This window comes from Nerophis ophidion, unplaced genomic scaffold, assembly GCF_033978795.1.
Source record: "Nerophis ophidion isolate RoL-2023_Sa unplaced genomic scaffold, RoL_Noph_v1.0 HiC_scaffold_159, whole genome shotgun sequence".
NCBI lineage: Eukaryota > Metazoa > Chordata > Actinopteri > Syngnathiformes > Syngnathidae > Nerophis > Nerophis ophidion.
Genome location: NW_026907081.1, coordinates 71,319 through 87,540, shown reverse-complemented (window position 1 = coordinate 87,540; position 16,222 = coordinate 71,319). Strand labels below are relative to the sequence as shown.

At 46.5% G+C, this 16,222-nt stretch overlaps 1 protein-coding gene across 4 annotated transcripts in view; it reads left to right on the top strand.

Annotated features, from left to right (window-relative positions):
• Positions 1 to 15,070, top strand: part of LOC133547703 (protein Niban 1-like) — a 62,190-nt gene extending 47,120 nt beyond the window's left edge. For 3 of the 4 annotated variants that reach the window (XM_061893261.1, XM_061893262.1, XM_061893263.1), the window contains exon 14: positions 12,138 to 15,070. In XM_061893261.1, the coding sequence (XP_061749245.1) occupies positions 12,138 to 14,452 (2,315 nt within the window). In that variant the 3' untranslated portion in view covers positions 14,453 to 15,070. Of the gene's footprint in view, positions 1 to 10; positions 129 to 12,137 lie in introns of those variants that run through there. The other variant, XM_061893264.1, reaches the window with a different exon arrangement.
• The last annotated feature ends 1,152 nt before the right edge of the window (positions 15,071 to 16,222 follow it).

Genomic DNA, 16,222 nt, shown 5'->3' with positions numbered 1-16,222 from the left:
TTCCTGACAGAGCATGCAAACATCTTGTCACACACGTCTGACTGAGGATTCTCTTTGCAGCACCAGCATCGAGTGTGTGTGTGTGTGTGTGTGTGTGTGTGTGTGTGTGTGTGTGTCAGTACGGACCTACTTTTCAGGGCCGCTAAAGAAAACTCTAAATAGTGCTCGCAAAACGGTGATGAGTGTTGATAAATCACATTGCATGTGCTTAACAGCTACATTTGCATCTTTTTCTCCCAGTCTTGTGGACCTTTTGTATATTTAGCAACAATAATGAAGACACACGCCTTATTCTGCTCACTTTACCCATGCAGTACACTTTGCACACCTGGAGTAGATCAGCTTTGCGTGTGCAATCAAGTTGGCACGCCTTTCAGCACACAAAGACTTTTAGCAAATCAGACACTTAGTCTCCCAAGTGCATAAGTGCATTCACTCATGCATACTTGCATTCATCTTTCAAGTCCATTACACTTGCATACTTAGTCTTTTCAGTGCACATTTAGTAAATCGGACACTTAGTCTTTCAAGTGAATAAGTGCATTCACTCATGCATACTTGCATTCATCTTTCAAGTGTGTTACACTTGCATACTTATTAGTCTTTTCAGTTCACATTTAGTAAATCAGACAGTCTTTCAAGTGAATAAGTGCATTCACTCATGCATACTTGCATTCATCTTTCAAGTGTGGTACATTTGCACACTGAGTCTTTCCAGTGCATAAGTGCATAAGTGTGTTCACACGTGTATACTTACCCTCAATCTCTCCAGTGTGTTACACTTGCACGCTTAGTAATTCAAGTGCAAAAGTACGTTCACACTTGTTCAGTATACGTTATACTAAGACGCAATATTTTAGGTGTTAAATTGTATACTTACACTCAGTCTTCAAAGTTCATAAGTGTGTTTACACTTGTATGTGTACTTACCCTCAATACTTTAGGTGTGTTGCACTTGTATACTTGCACTTAGTCTTCCAAGTGTGTTCACACTAGTGGATTAACTTGCCCTCAATATTTTAGGTGTTACACTTGTATACTTACACTTAGTCTTTCAAGTGCATAAGTGTGTTCACACATGTATATGTACTTATCCTCAATATTTTAGGTGTGACACACTTAGTCTACTAAGTGCGTTCACACTTGTATACGTACTTACCCTCAATACTTTAGGTGTGTTACACTTGTATACTTAGTCTTTCAGGTGCATACTTCACACTGATCACTATACAACAAAATGCAGTACACTGTCACTCCCCAAGTGTTGAGTGTGCAATGACGGACACTCAACATTGTCAATAGTGGCCATCTTGGCTACGTGGCGTAAGGGGCGGGACTACAAACCTAAAGGTAGGCCGTCAACACCGCCTCATTCCAAGCTGGAAAAATCAGTTCCTAGTGTTTCTATAGTGAAGACGTAGGAAAAAGCCAGCAGGTTTGTAATTTTGGCGATCCAAAGGTTGGTTTAAGTTGAAATGGCAAGAAGAAGGTAAACATGTTGATTTACACACGCCCACAATGTTTGGAGACGCAGTCCCAGAGTGAAAGTACATTTGTCTTGCAGTGGTGTCAGAGGCAGTCCCAGAGTGAAAGTACATTTGTCTTGCAGTGGTGTCAGAGGCAGTCCCAGAGTGAAAGTACATTTGTCTTGCAGTGGTGTCAGAGGCAGTCCCAGAGTGAAAGTACATTTGTCTTGCAGTGGTGTCAGAGGCAGCCCCAGAGTGAAAGTACATTTGTCTTGCAGTGGTGTCAGAGGCAGTCCCAGAGTGAAAGTACATTTGTCTTGCAGTGGTGTCAGAGGCAGTCCCAGAGTGAAAGTACATTTGTCTTGCAGTGGTGTCAGAGGCAGCCCCAGAGTGAAAGTACATTTGTCTTGCAGTGGTGTCAGAGGCAGCCCCAGAGTGAAAGTACATTTGTCTTGCAGTGGTGTCAGAGGCAGTCCCAGAGTGAAAGTACATTTGTCTTGCAGTGGTGTCAGAGGCAGTCCCAGAATGAAAGTACATTTGTCTTGCAGTGGTGTCAGAGGCAGTCCCAGAGTGAAAGTACATTTGTCTTGCAGTGGTGTCAGAGGCAGTCCCAGAGTGAAAGTACATTTGTCTTGCAGTGGTGTCAGAGGCAGTCCCAGAGTGAAAGTACATTTGTCTTGCAGTGGTGTCAGAGGCAGTCCCAGAGTGAAAGTACATTTGTCTTGCAGTGGTGTCAGAGGCAGTCCCAGAGTGAAAGTACATTTGTCTTGCAGTGGTGTCAGAGGCAGCCCCAAAGTGAAAGTATATTTGTCTTGCAGTGGTGTCAGAGGCAGCCCCAGAGTGAAAGTACATTTGTCTTGCAGTGGTGTCAGAAGCAGTCCCAGAGTGAAAGTACATTTGTCTTGCAGTGGTGTCAGAAGCAGTCCAGAGTGAAAGTACATTTGTCTTGCAGTGGTGTCAGAGGCAGTCCCAGAGTGAAAGTACATTTGTCTTGCAGTGGTGTCAGAGGCAGTCCCAGAGTGAAAGTACATTTGTCTTGCAGTGGTGTCAGAAGCAGTCCCAGAGTGAAAGTACATTTGTCTTGCAGTGGTGTCAGAGGCAGTCCCAGAGTGAAAGTACATTTGTCTTGCAGTGGTGTCAGAGGCAGTCCCAGAGTGAAAGTACATTTGTCTTGCAGTGGTGTCAGAGGCAGTCCCAGAGTGAAAGTACATTTGTCTTGCAGTGGTGTCTGAGGCAGTCCCAGAGTGAAAGTACATTTGTCTTGCAGTGGTGTCAGAGGCAGTCCCAGAGTGAAAGTACATTTGTCTTGCAGTGGTGTCAGAGGCAGTCCCAGAGTGAAAGTACATTTGTCTTGCAGTGGTGTCAGAGGCAGTCCCAGAGTGAAAGTACATTTGTCTTGCAGTGGTGTCAGAAGCAGTCCCAGAGTGAAAGTACATTTGTCTTGCAGTGGTGTCAGAGGCAGTCCCAGAGTGAAAGTACATTTGTCTTGCAGTGGTGTCAGAGGCAGTCCCAGAGTGAAAGTACATTTGTCTTGCAGTGGTGTCAGAGGCAGTCCCAGAGTGAAAGTACATTTGTCTTGCAGTGGTGTCAGAGGCAGTCCCAGAGTGAAAGTACATTTGTCTTGCAGTGGTGTCAGAGGCAGTCCCAGAGTGAAAGTACATTTGTCTTGCAGTGGTGTCAGAGGCAGCCCCAGAGTGAAAGTACATTTGTCTTGCAGTGGTGTCAGAGGCAGTCCCAGAGTGAAAGTACATTTGTCTTGCAGTGGTGTCAGAGGCAGTCCCAGAGTGAAAGTACATTTGTCTTGCAGTGGTGTCAGAGGCAGCCCCAGAGTGAAAGTACATTTGTCTTGCAGTGGTGTCAGAGGCAGCCCCAGAGTGAAAGTACATTTGTCTTGCAGTGGTGTCAGAGGCAGTCCCAGAGTGAAAGTACATTTGTCTTGCAGTGGTGTCAGAGGCAGTCCCAGAATGAAAGTACATTTGTCTTGCAGTGGTGTCAGAGGCAGTCCCAGAGTGAAAGTACATTTGTCTTGCAGTGGTGTCAGAGGCAGTCCCAGAGTGAAAGTACATTTGTCTTGCAGTGGTGTCAGAGGCAGTCCCAGAGTGAAAGTACATTTGTCTTGCAGTGGTGTCAGAGGCAGTCCCAGAGTGAAAGTACATTTGTCTTGCAGTGGTGTCAGAGGCAGTCCCAGAGTGAAAGTACATTTGTCTTGCAGTGGTGTCAGAGGCAGCCCCAAAGTGAAAGTATATTTGTCTTGCAGTGGTGTCAGAGGCAGCCCCAGAGTGAAAGTACATTTGTCTTGCAGTGGTGTCAGAAGCAGTCCCAGAGTGAAAGTACATTTGTCTTGCAGTGGTGTCAGAAGCAGTCCCAGAGTGAAAGTACATTTGTCTTGCAGTGGTGTCAGAGGCAGTCCCAGAGTGAAAGTACATTTGTCTTGCAGTGGTGTCAGAGGCAGTCCCAGAGTGAAAGTACATTTGTCTTGCAGTGGTGTCAGAAGCAGTCCCAGAGTGAAAGTACATTTGTCTTGCAGTGGTGTCAGAGGCAGTCCCAGAGTGAAAGTACATTTGTCTTGCAGTGGTGTCAGAGGCAGTCCCAGAGTGAAAGTACATTTGTCTTGCAGTGGTGTCAGAGGCAGTCCCAGAGTGAAAGTACATTTGTCTTGCAGTGGTGTCTGAGGCAGTCCCAGAGTGAAAGTACATTTGTCTTGCAGTGGTGTCAGAGGCAGTCCCAGAGTGAAAGTACATTTGTCTTGCAGTGGTGTCAGAGGCAGTCCCAGAGTGAAAGTACATTTGTCTTGCAGTGGTGTCAGAGGCAGTCCCAGAGTGAAAGTACATTTGTCTTGCAGTGGTGTCAGAAGCAGTCCCAGAGTGAAAGTACATTTGTCTTGCAGTGGTGTCAGAGGCAGTCCCAGAGTGAAAGTACATTTGTCTTGCAGTGGTGTCAGAGGCAGTCCCAGAGTGAAAGTACATTTGTCTTGCAGTGGTGTCAGAGGCAGTCCCAGAGTGAAAGTACATTTGTCTTGCAGTGGTGTCAGAGGCAGTCCCAGAGTGAAAGTACATTTGTCTTGCAGTGGTGTCAGAGGCAGTCCCAGAGTGAAAGTACATTTGTCTTGCAGTGGTGTCAGAGGCAGTCCCAGAGTGAAAGTACATTTGTCTTGCAGTGGTGTCAGAGGCAGTCCCAGAGTGAAAGTACATTTGTCTTGCAGTGGTGTCAGAGGCAGTCCCAGAGTGAAAGTACATTTGTCTTGCAGTGGTGTCAGAAGCAGTCCCAGAGTGAAAGTACATTTGTCTTGCAGTGGTGTCAGAGGCAGTCCCAGAGTGAAAGTACATTTGTCTTGCAGTGGTGTCAGAGGCAGTCCCAGAGTGAAAGTACATTTGTCTTGCAGTGGTGTCAGAGGCAGCTCCAGAGTGAAAGTACATTTGTCTTGCAGTGGTGTCAGAGGCAGCCCCAGAGTGAAAGTACATTTGTCTTGCAGTGGTGTCAGACGCAGCCCCAGAGTGAAAGTACATTTGTCTTGCAGTGGTGTCAGAGGCAGTCCCAGAGTGAAAGTACATTTGTCTTGCAGTGGTGTCAGAGGCAGTCCCAGAGTGAAAGTACATTTGTCTTGCAGTGGTGTCAGAGACAGTCCCAGAGAGAAAGTACATTTGTCTTGCAGTGGTGTCAGAGGCAGCCCCAGAGTGAAAGTACATTTGTCTTGCAGTGGTGTCAGAGGCAGTCCCAGAGTGAAAGTACATTTGTCTTGCAGTGGTGTCAGAGGCAGTCCCAGAGTGAAAGTACATTTGTCTTGCAGTGGTGTCAGAGGCAGCCCCAGAGTGAAAGTACATTTGTCTTGCAGTGGTGTCAGAGGCAGCCCCAGAGTGAAAGTACATTTGTCTTGCAGTGGTGTCAGAGGCAGTCCCAGAGTGAAAGTACATTTGTCTTGCAGTGGTGTCAGAGGCAGCCCCAGAGTGAAAGTACATTTGTCTTGCAGAGGTGTCAGAGGCAGCCCCAGAGTGAAAGTACATTTGTCTTGCAGTGGTGTCAGAGGCAGTCCCAGAGTGAAAGTACATTTGTCTTGCAGTGGTGTCAGAGGCAGCCCCAGAGTGAAAGTACATTTGTCTTGCAGTGGTGTAAGAGGCAGCCCCAGAGTGAAAGTACATTTGTCTTGCAGTGGTGTCAGACGCAGCCCCAAAGTGAAATTACATTTGTCTTGCAGTGGTGTCAGAGGCAGTCCCAGAGTGAAAGTACATTTGTCTTGCAGTGGTGTCAGAGGCAGTCCCAGAGTGAAAGTACATTTGTCTTGCAGTGGTGTCAGAGGCAGTCCCAGAGTGAAAGTACATTTGTCTTGCAGTGGTGTCAGAAGCAGTCCCAGAGTGAAAGTACATTTGTCTTGCAGTGGTGTCAGAGGCAGTCCCAGAGTGAAAGTACATTTGTCTTGCAGTGGTGTCAGAGGCAGTCCCAGAGTGAAAGTACATTTGTCTTGCAGTGGTGTCAGAGGCAGTCCCAGAGTGAAAGTACATTTGTCTTGCAGTGGTGTCAGAGGCAGTCCCAGAGTGAAAGTACATTTGTCTTGCAGTGGTGTCAGAGGCAGTCCCAGAGTGAAAGTACATTTGTCTTGCAGTGGTGTCAGAGGCAGTCCAGAGTGAAAGTACATTTGTCTTGCAGTGGTGTCAGAGGCAGTCCCAGAGTGAAAGTACATTTGTCTTGCAGTGGTGTCAGAGGCAGTCCCAGAGTGAAAGTACATTTGTCTTGCAGTGGTGTCAGAAGCAGTCCCAGAGTGAAAGTACATTTGTCTTGCAGTGGTGTCAGAGGCAGTTCCAGAGTGAAAGTACATTTGTCTTGCAGTGGTGTCAGAGGCAGTCCCAGAGTGAAAGTACATTTGTCTTGCAGTGGTGTCAGAGGCAGCTCCAGAGTGAAAGTACATTTGTCTTGCAGTGGTGTCAGAGGCAGCCCCAGAGTGAAAGTACATTTGTCTTGCAGTGGTGTCAGACGCAGCCCCAGAGTGAAAGTACATTTGTCTTGCAGTGGTGTCAGAGGCAGTCCCAGAGTGAAAGTACATTTGTCTTGCAGTGGTGTCAGAGGCAGTCCCAGAGTGAAAGTACATTTGTCTTGCAGTGGTGTCAGAGACAGTCCCAGAGAGAAAGTACATTTGTCTTGCAGTGGTGTCAGAGGCAGCCCCAGAGTGAAAGTACATTTGTCTTGCAGTGGTGTCAGAGGCAGTCCCAGAGTGAAAGTACATTTGTCTTGCAGTGGTGTCAGAGGCAGTCCCAGAGTGAAAGTACATTTGTCTTGCAGTGGTGTCAGAGGCAGCCCCAGAGTGAAAGTACATTTGTCTTGCAGTGGTGTCAGAGGCAGTCCCAGAGTGAAAGTACATTTGTCTTGCAGTGGTGTCAGAGGCAGTCCCAGAGTGAAAGTACATTTGTCTTGCAGTGGTGTCAGAGGCAGCCCCAGAGTGAAAGTACATTTGTCTTGCAGAGGTGTCAGAGGCAGCCCCAGAGTGAAAGTACATTTGTCTTGCAGTGGTGTCAGAGGCAGTCCCAGAGTGAAAGTACATTTGTCTTGCAGTGGTGTCAGAGGCAGCCCCAGAGTGAAAGTACATTTGTCTTGCAGTGGTGTAAGAGGCAGCCCCAGAGTGAAAGTACATTTGTCTTGCAGTGGTGTCAGACGCAGCCCCAAAGTGAAATTACATTTGTCTTGCAGTGGTGTCAGAGGCAGTCCCAGAGTGAAAGTACATTTGTCTTGCAGTGGTGTCAGAGGCAGTCCCAGAGTGAAAGTACATTTGTCTTGCAGTGGTGTCAGAGGCAGTCCCAGAGTGAAAGTACATTTGTCTTGCAGTGGTGTCAGAGGCAGTCCCAGAGTGAAAGTACATTTGTCTTGCAGTGGTGTCAGAGGCAGTCCCAGAGTGAAAGTACATTTGTCTTGCAGTGGTGTCAGAGGCAGCCCCAGAGTGAAAGTACATTTGTCTTGCAGTGGTGTCAGAAGCAGTCCCAGAGTGAAAGTACATTTGTCTTGCAGTGGTGTCAGAAGCAGTCCCAGAGTGAAAGTACATTTGTCTTGCAGTGGTGTCAGAGGCAGTCCCAGAGTGAAAGTACATTTGTCTTGCAGTGGTGTCAGAGGCAGCCCCAGAGTGAAAGTACATTTGTCTTGCAGTGGTGTCAGAAGCAGTCCCAGAGTGAAAGTACATTTGTCTTGCAGTGGTGTCAGAGGCAGTCCCAGAGTGAAAGTACATTTGTCTTGCAGTGGTGTCAGAGGCAGTCCCAGAGTGAAAGTACATTTGTCTTGCAGTGGTGTCAGAGGCAGTCCCAGAGTGAAAGTACATTTGTCTTGCAGTGGTGTCAGAGGCAGTCCCAGAGTGAAAGTACATTTGTCTTGCAGTGGTGTCAGAGGCAGTCCCAGAGTGAAAGTACATTTGTCTTGCAGTGGTGTCAGAAGCAGTCCCAGAGTGAAAGTACATTTGTCTTGCAGTGGTGTCAGAGGCAGTCCCAGAGTGAAAGTACATTTGTCTTGCAGTGGTGTCAGAGGCAGTCCCAGAGTGAAAGTACATTTGTCTTGCAGTGGTGTCAGAGGCAGCCCCAGAGTGAAAGTACATTTGTCTTGCAGTGGTGTCAGAGGCAGTCCCAGAGTGAAAGTACATTTGTCTTGCAGTGGTGTCAGAGGCAGTCCCAGAGTGAAAGTACATTTGTCTTGCAGTGGTGTCAGAGGCAGTCCCAGAGTGAAAGTACATTTGTCTTGCAGTGGTGTCAGAGGCAGTCCCAGAGTGAAAGTACATTTGTCTTGCAGTGGTGTCAGAGGCAGTCCCAGAGTGAAAGTACATTTGTCTTGCAGTGGTGTCAGAGGCAGTCCCAGAGTGAAAGTACATTTGTCTTGCAGTGGTGTCAGAGGCAGTCCCAGAGTGAAAGTACATTTGTCTTGCAGTGGTGTCAGAGGCAGTCCCAGAGTGAAAGTACATTTGTCTTGCAGTGGTGTCAGAGGCAGTCCCAGAGTGAAAGTACATTTGTCTTGCAGTGGTGTCAGAGGCAGTCCCAGAGTGAAAGTACATTTGTCTTGCAGTGGTGTCAGAGGCAGTCCCAGAGTGAAAGTACATTTGTCTTGCAGTGGTGTCAGAGGCAGTCCCAGAGTGAAAGTACATTTGTCTTGCAGTGGTGTCAGAGGCAGTCCCAGAGTGAAAGTACATTTGTCTTGCAGTGGTGTCAGAGGCAGTCCCAGAGTGAAAGTACATTTGTCTTGCAGTGGTGTCAGAAGCAGTCCCAGAGTGAAAGTACATTTGTCTTGCAGTGGTGTCAGAGGCAGTCCCAGAGTGAAAGTACATTTGTCTTGCAGTGGTGTCAGAGGCAGTCCCAGAGTGAAAGTACATTTGTCTTGCAGTGGTGTCAGAGGCAGCTCCAGAGTGAAAGTACATTTGTCTTGCAGTGGTGTCAGAGGCAGCCCCAGAGTGAAAGTACATTTGTCTTGCAGTGGTGTCAGACGCAGCCCCAGAGTGAAAGTACATTTGTCTTGCAGTGGTGTCAGAGGCAGTCCCAGAGTGAAAGTACATTTGTCTTGCAGTGGTGTCAGAGGCAGTCCCAGAGTGAAAGTACATTTGTCTTGCAGTGGTGTCAGAGACAGTCCCAGAGAGAAAGTACATTTGTCTTGCAGTGGTGTCAGAGGCAGCCCCAGAGTGAAAGTACATTTGTCTTGCAGTGGTGTCAGAGGCAGTCCCAGAGTGAAAGTACATTTGTCTTGCAGTGGTGTCAGAGGCAGTCCCAGAGTGAAAGTACATTTGTCTTGCAGTGGTGTCAGAGGCAGCCCCAGAGTGAAAGTACATTTGTCTTGCAGTGGTGTCAGAGGCAGCCCCAGAGTGAAAGTACATTTGTCTTGCAGTGGTGTCAGAGGCAGTCCCAGAGTGAAAGTACATTTGTCTTGCAGTGGTGTCAGAGGCAGCCCCAGAGTGAAAGTACATTTGTCTTGCAGAGGTGTCAGAGGCAGCCCCAGAGTGAAAGTACATTTGTCTTGCAGTGGTGTCAGAGGCAGTCCCAGAGTGAAAGTACATTTGTCTTGCAGTGGTGTCAGAGGCAGCCCCAGAGTGAAAGTACATTTGTCTTGCAGTGGTGTAAGAGGCAGCCCCAGAGTGAAAGTACATTTGTCTTGCAGTGGTGTCAGACGCAGCCCCAAAGTGAAATTACATTTGTCTTGCAGTGGTGTCAGAGGCAGTCCCAGAGTGAAAGTACATTTGTCTTGCAGTGGTGTCAGAGGCAGTCCCAGAGTGAAAGTACATTTGTCTTGCAGTGGTGTCAGAGGCAGTCCCAGAGTGAAAGTACATTTGTCTTGCAGTGGTGTCAGAAGCAGTCCCAGAGTGAAAGTACATTTGTCTTGCAGTGGTGTCAGAGGCAGTCCCAGAGTGAAAGTACATTTGTCTTGCAGTGGTGTCAGAGGCAGTCCCAGAGTGAAAGTACATTTGTCTTGCAGTGGTGTCAGAGGCAGTCCCAGAGTGAAAGTACATTTGTCTTGCAGTGGTGTCAGAGGCAGTCCCAGAGTGAAAGTACATTTGTCTTGCAGTGGTGTCAGAGGCAGTCCCAGAGTGAAAGTACATTTGTCTTGCAGTGGTGTCAGAGGCAGTCCCAGAGTGAAAGTACATTTGTCTTGCAGTGGTGTCAGAGGCAGTCCCAGAGTGAAAGTACATTTGTCTTGCAGTGGTGTCAGAGGCAGTCCCAGAGTGAAAGTACATTTGTCTTGCAGTGGTGTCAGAAGCAGTCCCAGAGTGAAAGTACATTTGTCTTGCAGTGGTGTCAGAGGCAGTCCCAGAGTGAAAGTACATTTGTCTTGCAGTGGTGTCAGAGGCAGTCCCAGAGTGAAAGTACATTTGTCTTGCAGTGGTGTCAGAGGCAGCTCCAGAGTGAAAGTACATTTGTCTTGCAGTGGTGTCAGAGGCAGCCCCAGAGTGAAAGTACATTTGTCTTGCAGTGGTGTCAGACGCAGCCCCAGAGTGAAAGTACATTTGTCTTGCAGTGGTGTCAGAGGCAGTCCCAGAGTGAAAGTACATTTGTCTTGCAGTGGTGTCAGAGGCAGTCCCAGAGTGAAAGTACATTTGTCTTGCAGTGGTGTCAGAGACAGTCCCAGAGAGAAAGTACATTTGTCTTGCAGTGGTGTCAGAGGCAGCCCCAGAGTGAAAGTACATTTGTCTTGCAGTGGTGTCAGAGGCAGTCCCAGAGTGAAAGTACATTTGTCTTGCAGTGGTGTCAGAGGCAGTCCCAGAGTGAAAGTACATTTGTCTTGCAGTGGTGTCAGAGGCAGCCCCAGAGTGAAAGTACATTTGTCTTGCAGTGGTGTCAGAGGCAGTCCCAGAGTGAAAGTACATTTGTCTTGCAGTGGTGTCAGAGGCAGTCCCAGAGTGAAAGTACATTTGTCTTGCAGTGGTGTCAGAGGCAGCCCCAGAGTGAAAGTACATTTGTCTTGCAGAGGTGTCAGAGGCAGCCCCAGAGTGAAAGTACATTTGTCTTGCAGTGGTGTCAGAGGCAGTCCCAGAGTGAAAGTACATTTGTCTTGCAGTGGTGTCAGAGGCAGCCCCAGAGTGAAAGTACATTTGTCTTGCAGTGGTGTAAGAGGCAGCCCCAGAGTGAAAGTACATTTGTCTTGCAGTGGTGTCAGACGCAGCCCCAAAGTGAAATTACATTTGTCTTGCAGTGGTGTCAGAGGCAGTCCCAGAGTGAAAGTACATTTGTCTTGCAGTGGTGTCAGAGGCAGTCCCAGAGTGAAAGTACATTTGTCTTGCAGTGGTGTCAGAGGCAGTCCCAGAGTGAAAGTACATTTGTCTTGCAGTGGTGTCAGAGGCAGTCCCAGAGTGAAAGTACATTTGTCTTGCAGTGGTGTCAGAGGCAGTCCCAGAGTGAAAGTACATTTGTCTTGCAGTGGTGTCAGAGGCAGCCCCAGAGTGAAAGTACATTTGTCTTGCAGTGGTGTCAGAAGCAGTCCCAGAGTGAAAGTACATTTGTCTTGCAGTGGTGTCAGAAGCAGTCCCAGAGTGAAAGTACATTTGTCTTGCAGTGGTGTCAGAGGCAGTCCCAGAGTGAAAGTACATTTGTCTTGCAGTGGTGTCAGAGGCAGCCCCAGAGTGAAAGTACATTTGTCTTGCAGTGGTGTCAGAAGCAGTCCCAGAGTGAAAGTACATTTGTCTTGCAGTGGTGTCAGAGGCAGTCCCAGAGTGAAAGTACATTTGTCTTGCAGTGGTGTCAGAGGCAGTCCCAGAGTGAAAGTACATTTGTCTTGCAGTGGTGTCAGAGGCAGTCCCAGAGTGAAAGTACATTTGTCTTGCAGTGGTGTCAGAGGCAGTCCCAGAGTGAAAGTACATTTGTCTTGCAGTGGTGTCAGAGGCAGTCCCAGAGTGAAAGTACATTTGTCTTGCAGTGGTGTCAGAAGCAGTCCCAGAGTGAAAGTACATTTGTCTTGCAGTGGTGTCAGAGGCAGTCCCAGAGTGAAAGTACATTTGTCTTGCAGTGGTGTCAGAGGCAGTCCCAGAGTGAAAGTACATTTGTCTTGCAGTGGTGTCAGAGGCAGCCCCAGAGTGAAAGTACATTTGTCTTGCAGTGGTGTCAGAGGCAGTCCCAGAGTGAAAGTACATTTGTCTTGCAGTGGTGTCAGAGGCAGTCCCAGAGTGAAAGTACATTTGTCTTGCAGTGGTGTCAGAGGCAGTCCCAGAGTGAAAGTACATTTGTCTTGCAGTGGTGTCAGAAGCAGCCAGCCTGCAGAGGTACAACTTGTGCAAGGACACCCCAGACCTGCTTGGACATTCCAGCCGCTCCAGCCTGGCCTCACTCTCCCTCTCTGCACCACAAAGTCCTGACCGAGACTTCATTTCCACGCGCACCAGCGAGGGGCGGCCTACCGTTTCATCCGACATCCCCAAACACCAAGACGGGGACGTGGCCCCCAAGGCGCCCGGTGACGGAGATCACATGACCTCACAGGAGGACACCCACGCTTCCAGTCCCAGTCCGACACGGCCAGCGGTGGAAATGTCCACAGCGGATGTTGGCTCCAACCCAAAAGATGAGGATGGAAGACAGGAGACGCACAAAGACGCACGACTCCACGCTCAACACAGCCAGACCTTAGACCAGGCCGCTCCTAAGTCCCAAAACCTGGTGGAGGTAAATGCCTTGAAGAGTCCCACACCTCAAGTTCGCACTGAAATGACCACCTGTCTCATCCACACTCATGCTGAAACTGCTGAATCAGCTAGAATTGCTGAAACTGCTGAATCAGCTAAAATTGCTGAAACTGCTGAATCGGCTAGAATTGCTGAAACTGCTGAATCAGCTAAAATTGCTGAAACTGCTGAATCAGCTAGAATTGCTGAAACTGCTGAATCTGCTGAAACTGCTAAAATTGTTGAAACTGCTAAATCTGCTGAAACTACTAAATCAGCTAAAGTTGCGGAAACTGCTAAATCTGCTGAAACTGCTAAAATTGTTGAAACTGCTAAATCTGCTGAAACTACTAAATCAGCTAAAGTTGCGGAAACTGCTAAATCTGCTGAAACTGCTAAAATTGTTGAAACTGCTAAATCTGCTGAAACTACTAAATCAGCTAAAGTTGCGGAAACTGCTAAATCTGCTGAAACTACTAAATCAGCTAAAGTTGCGGAAACTGCTAAATCTGCTGAAACTGCTAAAATTGTTGAAACTGCTAAATCTGCTGAAACTACTAAATCAGCTAAAGTTGCGGAAACTGCTAAATCTGCTGAAACTGCTAAAATTGTTGAAACTGCTAAATCTGCTGAAACTACTAAATCAGCTAAATCTGCTGAAACTGCTAAAATTTCTGAAACTGATCAATCTGCTGAAACTGATAAATCAGCTAAAATTGCTGAAACTGCTAAATCTGCCGAAACGGCTGAATCAGTTAAAACTGCTGACTCAGCTCAAGGTCAAGAAGTTGGTGAAACTGCTAAAAGTGCTGAATCAGCTAAAGATGCTGGAGATTCCAAAGCCGCTGAACCTGCTGAATCGGCAAAATCTGCTGGGGTTTTTAAAGTTGCTGAAGTTGCTGAATCAGCGGAAGTTGCTGAATCTTCTAAGTTGTTTGAAACTGCCGCAATCGGTGAATCGGCTCAAGGCGCTAAAACTGCACAAGATGTCAAAGCTGCTAAATCAGCACAAGCTTCTCAAATAGCTGAAACGGCCAAAACTGCTGAATCCGCTCTAAGTATAGAAGAAGCTGAGGCTCTTAAAAAGGCTGAAGCTGCTAAAACGGCTGCATCTGGAGAAGCTGCTGAAACTACTGAAGTTGCTAAAACTTCCAAAACTGCTGAAGTTGCTAAAATTGCTGAAGTTGCTAAAATTGCTGAAGCTGCTAAAAAGGCTGCATCTGTAAAAGTTGCTGAAACCGCTGAAGTTGCAAAAATTGCTGAAGCTGCTAAAACGGCTACACCTGTTGAAGTTGCTGAAACCGCTGAAGCTTCTAAAACTGCCGAAACCGCTGAAGTTGCTAAAATTGCTGAAGCTACTAAAACAGCTGCATCTGTAGGAGTTGCTGAAACCGCTGAAGTTGCTAAAATTGCTGAAGCTACTAAAACAGCTGCATCTGTAGGAGTTGCCGAAACCGCTGAAGTTGCTAAAATTGCTGAAGCTACTAAAACAGCTGCATTTGTAGGAGTTGCTGAAACCGCTGAAGTTGCTAAAATTGCTGAAGCTACTAAAACAGCTGCATCTGTAGGAGTTGCTGAAACCGCTGAAGTTGCAAAAATTGCTGTAGCTGCTAAAAAGGCTGCATCTGTAGAAGTTGCTGAAACTGCTGAAGCTTCTATAACTGCCGAAGCTGCTAAAATTGCTGAAGTTGCTAAAATTGCTGAAGTTGCTAAAACAGCTGCATCTGTAGAAGTTGCTGAAACCGCTGAAGTTGCAAAAATTGCTGAAGCTGCTAAAACGGCTGCATCTTTGGAAGCTGATGAAACCGCTGAAGTTGCTCAACCTGCTGAAGCTTCTAAAGCTGCCCAAGCTTGTAAAAGTGCAGAGGTTGCTGGTGGAAGTGGTTGAGGTGGTGAAGCAGTGAGGCCTTCTAGAAGGAGGAAGAAGCTGCTCCTGACTCCCAACTGGCGACGTATGAAAACATTCTTGAGTGCTGCTACAAAATCAGAGTGGGCCTAAAATGCTTTTTTCCGTTCTAAACATCCCCATGAGGAGATTTCCCATTAAAAAAAAAAAAAAGAGAGAAATAAAACATATTTATACACAATATCAGATATTTCCTGTTTGTACAACCTCAGCTCATGATGAAAATATATCTTGTGTGGACTTAAACGTAAACATTTTCATACATTTGTTTTATTTTGTAAAGATGGGACATGCTTAATTTTCAAATGAAGGTACGTATTAATTCCCTTTTATTTAGAAAATAGTTCAGGTTTGAATCACCCGATGTGTTTTAATGTCCTTTGCTCTAAAATACATCCAAGGATAGAGATGTCTGATAATGGCTTTTTTGCCGATATTCCGATATTGTCCAACTCTTAATTACCGATACCGATATCAACCGATGTATGCAGTGGTGGAATGAACACATTATGCCTAATGTTGTTGTGATGCCCTGTTTGATGCATGAAACAATGTAACAAGGTTTTTCAAAATAAATCAACTCAAGTATTGGGAAAAAAATGCCAACATGGCACTGCCATATTTGTTATTGAAGTCACAAAATGCATTTTTTATTTTATTTTAACATGCCTCAAAACAGCAGTTTGGAATTTGGGACATGCTCTCCCTGAGAGTGAATGAGGAGGTTGAGGTGGGTTGTAGGGGGTAGCGAGGGCGTGTATTGTGGCTCCCGGAAGAGTTAGTGCTTCAACGGGTTCTGGATATTTGTTCTGTTGTGTTTATGTTGTGTTACGGTGTGGATGTTCTCCCAAAATGTTGTTTGGTGTGGGTTCACAGTGTGGCGCATATTTGTAACAGTGTTAAAGTTGTTTATACGGCCACACTCAGTGTGACCTGTATGGCTGTTGACCAAGTATGCTTTGCATTCACTTGTGTGTGGAAAGTTGTAGATAATATGTTATTGGGCCGCCACACAGTGGCAGTGCCTTTAAGGTTTATTAGCGCTCTGTACTTCTCCCTACGCCCGTGTACACAGCGGCGTTTTAAAAAGTCAAAAATGTTACTTTTTCAAAATCAAAAAAACAATGATTTTGAAGCCAATAATTTCCGATATTACAAACCCCGTTTCCATATGAGTTGGGAAATTGTGTTAGATGTAAATATAAACAGAATACAATGATTTGCAAATCCTTTTCGAGCCATATTCAGTTGAATGCACTACAAAGACAACATATTTGATGTTCAAACTGATAAACTTTATATTTTTTTGCAAATCATAGTTAATGGCTGCAACACGTGCCAAAGTAGTTGGGAAAGGGCATGTTCACCACTGTGTTACATCACCTTTTCTTTTAACAACACTCTATAAACGTTTGGGAACTGAGGAAACTAATTCTTGAAGTTTTGAAAGTGGAATTCTTTCCCATTCTTGTTTTATGTAGAGCTTCAGTCCTTCAACAGTCCGGGGTCTCCGCTGTCGTATTTTACGCTTCATAATGTGCCACACATTTTCCATGGGAGACAGGTCTGGACTGCAGGTGGGCCAGGAAAGTACCCGCAGTCTTTTACTACGAAGCCACGCTGTTGTAAGACTTGGCTTGGCATTGTCTTGCTGAAATAAGCAGGGGCGTCCATGATAACACTGCTTGGATGACAACATAGTTGCTCCAAAACCTGTATGGACCATTCAGTATTAATGGTGCCTTCACAGAT